A 6,731-nucleotide genomic window follows, 5' to 3' on the forward strand; every position below is an offset into this window, starting at 1 on the left:
GTATTTCCTCAGCGACCAGCACAGATCAGCTCTAGACATGACGAAGCGGATATCGTCCTCTTTTGGAAGACCAAACAAAGTAGTTTCGCTTTCACAACGAAGCACACAGCGTCTTCCGGACATGGCTGCAGCCTCAACAATACTACAGCGAGAATAAAAGTTACGCCTTCTTTCTTTGCGTGAACATTTGGGAGGCGTTATGCAAATCTTCCCAGATCGTGACGTAGGTATGTGGGGGTGTGTTAGAACGAGCCATTTTAGGTAGGTGTGGTTAACTCTTAACTTTTATAAAGAATATCTCTTTGGTTTTGAGACTTTAGTGTTTGCAACTTTACAGATCTTCTTTATGCACCAAGAGCTTGTAACACTCCAAAGAGAAAGGAAAAATTGAAATCGCATCATATGACCCCTTTAATATATAGAATGGAATGTTTTGAATTGTAAAATTTATGGTGTTGATTTAGAAAAATGTTGCAGACAAAATGGTCCACTGTCTATTGTCAATAGTGTAGTGATGTATGAAGCACAGTTCACTCAGAAATCACTTTTAAACCGAGCAGCTTTCTGTTGGGCAACACAGAAAGCTGACCAATTTGAACTCGTTGCCGAATCTAAATGGGACACCTTTTGGCCAAAGGTGAAATTCCCAGTTGTGTGGATTCCTATTGAAATGACTGGATTTTGCCTGCGAAACAATGGTAAATGTGACCACACATTTACAGTGTTTTCACTGAATTCATTTATATCTAAAGATGAAAAAAAAAATGGTTTCCTCATTACATGACCCCGATGAGAACCTCTGCAATTAACTGTTGCATTTACCTTACTGCATCCTTAAAAATGTGGGGGAAAAGGATACTGATGGCAGAGTTTTTAATGTGAGAAATCAGCCATAGACTCAGGCCCTCTCTCCACACAAAGAAAAGATTCTGCAACCACTGAAGTATTTGACAGGGTGCTACGATGCTAGGCAGAGGCTCGTCTGTTTCTAATGCATATTTTTTACCTCCCAGTGCTGATGATACTGGATCTGCCTCCACAGGGTGTAGCTGAGCCTGAGGGGGCTCCAAGCCAGGAATCAGAGAGTCCAAGCACACTTCCGTTTTGGCTGGGAATAAGAGAGAATGAAGAAAGTACAAAGAAAACAGACAATGCCACATTGTGAATTATTTGTCACATCATCAAACACATCACTGGAATCTTTCATAACACATTTAAAACCAAACATCCATTTTTCAGTCTGATGGCCCATGCACAATTTCTTTAACAAAGCGACTCTATTCTCTCAATAATGGACATCATAAGAACTTCCTTTCGCTATTTTGAGCTTTACATGATGATTAGATTCTTTTGAGGTATCTTGGAAAGGAGGGATGTGCAAGTCATATCAAATAACTACAGGTGTACCTCAGGGTTCGGTGTTGACCCCCTCATCTTTTTGGTACACACAATATTTCTGAGACCCATCACTACGCAATAAATCAGCTTTTTTTACTAATGCAATGCCATAACACTACTCTAGATGCTGTCCAAACCTTTTGTGAGTTGATTTCTCAATGTCTATACAAATAAAGTTAAATTTCACATGGCAAGACGACAAAATTCCAAGCTATCATAAATAATACAGGGATTGTTTACTCTGCATTACACAACAACATTTAGAGGGAAAACGTCATGCGTCTCAGCGAAAAGGACAGTTTTTTGTTAAGCTTTTGTAAAAGAGGCAAGCATCCAGCGAGACAGTCAGCAAAAGCTGTTACCATCTCTAGTGTCATCAATGGAGCTACCAAAGGGGTCAGCCATTGACAGCAGATCAGGCAGCATGAGATAGGTATCTGGAGACTTCAGGCCCTCTATCAGTTTCTCTGTAAGTCAGCAAGTGAAAAAAGACAGTGTTAGCCAGAATAAACACAGAAATGTATTTATAGGAAAAACTAAGAGGAAAGAGAAAGGAAAATGGAGGGTTTGAATGCCAGACTGATGATTAGAAAAATGTAACTTAAAAAAAAACAGAAATAAGCAGCTGAAGAATTACTGATGGGTCTAAATTATGTGTTGCACAATGCAGGCTGAGAACACAACGTAAAAGTGAAATGCGATCAAAACAAACCATTACTGATGCAGTAAATGCAAAAAAGTGGGACAAAAATCAACACATCAAACACTAACACAAAGTTATGCCTAATGACAAACTTAATAGAAACTAAAATGAATTAGAGCAGTTTTTCAGTCAACTGCACCAATCAGTATTAATGCATGATAACAAAACAATTATTTCAGTAATTTTATTTTAATTTAATTCGTTTTGTATTTTTTCCAGTTTCTGAATGTTTTACTTGAATACTTGTTACTGTTGAAAGATATCTGAAAAAGCACTTAAGCAGCTTTATGAAATTATAATTTATATTGTGTTTCTTTGTTCCACTTGCATTTGTTCTTTTGCTTTTAATTACTTAGTTTTATTATTATTATTATTATTACATTTTGTTTGTTGTTAATTTTTTTTTAATAAAAAAAATGTTAATAGTACATTAACTTTCTGCGATTCACAACATTTAAAATCATTGGTATTTTGGTAACAACTGAAGGTATGTGATCACTAAGGTGCGTAGAGGGTAGGTGAGGCTGGCATGGACATCTGGATTACCTGGCACAGCTAGCAAACCAACTCCTGATTCCAAGCCCAGAATGTCAACAGGTCTTTCAGCTGTATGAGAGCAGAGAAACAGTAAATGGAAATAATAAAGTGGTCAAGAAGTGCTGAACATTAATGGGAGTCATCCAACAGTGATAGTCAGTGTAACTATTTAAGGAAGCAGGCGGACTCTGACGAGTAGCTCAGCAGGGAAGCTGAGATAACTGGTGGGCCTTGATTCATCTTAAGGAGTCTCCTGCTGATTCCTGCAGTTCGACTACCTCAGATGTACTGAACATGTGCCATCATGTAGCGAGGGAGGCCATCAATGGTACAGAAATAAAGAGAGAGACTGACGGCACACGAATGGAATATCAATAGCCAAATACAGACAAACAGGAAGCCAGGATGTCACTATCAGGGTAATATTGATATCATATTATGTAAGAGAGGAACATTAGTTTAGGGCTGACAGTACACTTACCAGAAGATGGAGGAGCAGGTTCTGCAGCCTCCAGCCCGGGAATAAGACTCTCAGTAGCGACAATCAGAAGTTCAACAGGTTCTGTAAACAGCAAAAATGCTCTTATAAATACACTGATCATTTAAATTTCAAATTTAAAGGGATAGCTCACGCAAAAATGAAATTTCTGTCCTTAATTAATCACCCTCATTTCGTTCCAAACCTGTAAGAACTTCGTTCATCTTCTGAACACAAATTAAGATATTATGATGAAATACGAGAGCTTTCAGACCCTTGCATAGACCTCAACGGAACTACCATGTTCAAGGCCCAGAAAGGTAGTAAGGACATCATTAAAATAGTCCATGTGACATCAGGACCACATTCTCATAGCTTCATAAAATTAAGGTTGAACCACCGAGGAACGACATAAGGGTGAGGATTAATGACAGAATTTTCATTTTTGGGTGAACTATCCCTTTAATTTATCACACACACAACCATACATAGTACGATGTGCAGTAAAAACAGTGGGGTGGGGGGGAATACAGTGGGTATAGAGAAGAATCACCCCCCTTTAAAATAATCACATTTTGTTGCATTGCAGCCTGAAATGAAGACAAACACAGTTTTTGTTTTATCCGGCTGTAGAGAAAGAGAGCAGGACGTGCAGTGATAAGACGTACCATAGTTTTACAGTACTATAGAAAGCAAAGTTACCATCAGCTAGTTTGGTGAAGTCTTTGTTGAGTAGGTCCTCAGCCGTGAGTTTGGAGAAATTGTCATCACCAAAAGGATTCCAGGTGGGCTGGTCTGGGGGGCTTGTCAGGCTAGCAGCTGAGGCAGGAGCTTGAGGGACAGAAGTACTGCCCTGCTGGGCAGCCTGGTACACACTCTGCTGGGAGGACTGGGGAGAATTGGATGGGGTGGCGCTGGCTGACCTAATTGTGCCCAAATAGAGAAACAAGTGATCAGTTTTAAGTAGGTTCAAATGTGACAGAACATTTTTTCTGGCTAAGTAGGCTATATAATTGCAGCGTCTCACTCTATATTTATTGATTTCTCACTTTGACTTGTTAAGGCTGGCCTCTGCTGTGGCTGCCTGCAGCTGCTGAGTGGACTGGCTGACTGGCACACCGAACATAGCGCTGTGAGTAACATCACTCTGGATGCGTCTGTGCCCCGCCTTCTGGGCCATCCTTGGGGACGAAGGAGGAGTCTGGGACAGGCCAGGGGCCGCAGGCTGAGGAGATGATGAAAAGACAGTAGGATAAGCAAGAAGAACTCATAAAATACAAAGAAATCAGAGTGTGACAAAATTGAAATTGAAATGAAGTGAAATGGTATGAATTAAAACAAAAAAAAACATGAAAAATTAAAGGTGATTGATGAAGTGCTAGTGAATACAGATAAGTAATAAACATAAAAACTGATTAATAATTTCCAACATGACTTTTTTCTCTATAGCAACTGTTCAGGCAGGCAGCAAAAAACAATTTTTTTTCTTGGAAAGTCAGACACAAAACTATGTCTACACTCATGTGTAGCATTAGCAACACTACCGTTCAAAAATTTGGGCTTAGTAAAACTGTTTTTAAAAAGAAAATAATACTTTTATTTAGCAAAGATGCATTAAATTGATCAAAAGTTACAAAATATTTCTACTTCTGTTTTTTTTAACTTTCTATTCAAAGAATACAGAAAAAGCATCACTATAAATATAGAAATATAAATATATAGAAATATTAATAATAAAGAACGTTTCTTGAGCAGAAAATCAGCATGTTAGAATTATTTCTTGTGACACTGAGGACTGGAGTAATGAATGCAGAAAATTCAGTGTCGCCATCACTGGAATAAATTACATTTTAAAATCTATTAAGATAGAAAACAGTTATTTTGAACTGTTATAATATTTCACAGTATTACTATTTTTACTATATTTTTGATCAAATAAATGCAGCCTTGTTGAGTCTAAGAGACAGAAACATTAAAATATCTTGTCTTAGTGTATAGTTAATAGTGAATGTGAGAAATAGTTGAGTTTGTAAATAATAAATTACTTATTTTGTCCCTCTCAGCATCTTTCTGATGCTCAAGTCATTTCTATGTCAACTGATCTAAATATACTGGATAATTACTACACTGCCTGAACAAACGGATCTGATTTCATCACTTCATCATCTGAACTGACAAACAATTCAGAATGCAGTGTAAACAAAGCCTAAAAACCATAAAATGAACATTTCATCAAATCAAAAATAAAGGCATACAACTCTAATGGTTTTAACAAAAACATTGTCTGTCATAGTTTTTAGACAATTTTCAGAGCAAATAAACCAAAACAAGCAAACATCCGTCACGCAAACAATCAAAACCATATATGCTGATCCAAAATAAACCAAGGATGGATAGATGGATGCAACACAATGGATGATGAGGCACAGCCCCTGCATGAGGTGCATCATTAGTGAGAGTGAGGCTGCCAGCTCTTTGAATCAAACGGGATGGAGTAGCATGCACAGGATGGAGGTGATTACCCTCTCTTCTGCCTTCTCTGGGCTGATTTGGGATTGAGGTTCTGGCTGCTGGACAGTGGGCGGCACTGCTGCAGGCTCAGCCTGTGCTGGAGGTGGGGCACCAGCCGGCTGAGTGGCAGTGGGCTGGACGGGCACCGGCTGCTGCTGAGCCGCAGACGCCTGTTTACGACGGGCGCTCCGTGCAGGCGCGGTGGGTGGGACGGGGCTGGATGGAGGAGGAGTGGCTACAGCTTTCTGAGGGGCAGGGCTGACAGCTGCAACTGGAACAACCCCTCCTACGGCCGCGGCTGTGACGTGGATGGGCTGCATGGGCTGTCACACAGACAACTACTATGATGTGAACCATAAATGGGACCTTTACATGTGACTGTTACTTTAGTTTAATAAATGCAATCTACAGGTTGGAGTTATTGAAATCAGTTAAAATAAAGTGACAATTTCTTTTTACCCAGACTTCACCACTTTATACTGCTTTTGTAGGACTTCAAACCAATATACAGACTGGCATCTCTCACAACCAATAAGTGAGTTTGAGGCGGGGTTATTTGTTCATCCTATCAACTGGACATCAGTCATTTTTCCAATCACATTTGTTGTCATTAGCTGCACAGAAATTACACACATCATTGTATGGAATTAAATTTAATGAAGTTAAATTAGAACAACGTTACACTACTTTTATGCAATTTTATCGCAGTTCCTGGTTAATCAAAATTCTTGTAGTTTGTAATCCTAGAATACTTCCTGCTCTGTAATAGATTATAAAATTATAAACAGCTGAGCACTGTAGTTTTTGCTTAGTGCAGTGAGGTACAGACAGAGTAAAGAGACTCACCGTTTTCTGCTGAGGGGCCGGAGACGTCTGGGCTTTCTGAGACTGTAGCGTTGCAAATGGCTGAGCCAAATTCACACTGACAGCTGAAAAACACAGAACAATTAAACATTTTAATAATTACTTTGAATGAATAAGATTAACACTTAAATGATCACAAAATATACATCATAAGAGAAATCAGCCAAACTCATTAGGATGGACAAAATAAATAAATATAAAAATATATATAAAATATATATAAAAAAATATAAATAAATA

At 38.6% G+C, this 6,731-nt stretch overlaps 1 protein-coding gene across 4 annotated transcripts in view; it reads right to left on the bottom strand.

Annotated features, from left to right (window-relative positions):
• aak1b (AP2 associated kinase 1b) overlaps positions 1-6,731 on the bottom strand; it is a 31,595-nt gene that overhangs the window by 14,421 nt on the left and 10,443 nt on the right. For 3 of the 4 annotated variants that reach the window (XM_016447176.1, XM_016447175.1, XM_016447179.1), the window contains exons 11-18: positions 6,474-6,556; positions 5,639-5,950; positions 4,166-4,341; positions 3,819-4,039; positions 3,120-3,200; positions 2,648-2,707; positions 1,761-1,865; positions 1,007-1,108 (exon numbers count right to left, since the gene is read on the bottom strand). In XM_016447176.1, coding sequence (XP_016302662.1) covers positions 1,007-1,108; positions 1,761-1,865; positions 2,648-2,707; positions 3,120-3,200; positions 3,819-4,039; positions 4,166-4,341; positions 5,639-5,950; positions 6,474-6,556 — 1,140 coding nt within the window. The remainder of the gene's footprint in view (positions 1-1,006; positions 1,109-1,760; positions 1,866-2,647; positions 2,708-3,119; positions 3,201-3,818; positions 4,040-4,165; positions 4,342-5,638; positions 5,951-6,473; positions 6,557-6,731) is intronic. The other variant, XM_016447177.1, reaches the window with a different exon arrangement.

The sequence above is a fragment of the Sinocyclocheilus anshuiensis genome, unplaced genomic scaffold (genome assembly GCF_001515605.1).
Source record: "Sinocyclocheilus anshuiensis isolate Anshui unplaced genomic scaffold, SAMN03320099.WGS_v1.1 scaffold343, whole genome shotgun sequence".
Lineage (NCBI taxonomy): Eukaryota > Metazoa > Chordata > Actinopteri > Cypriniformes > Cyprinidae > Sinocyclocheilus > Sinocyclocheilus anshuiensis.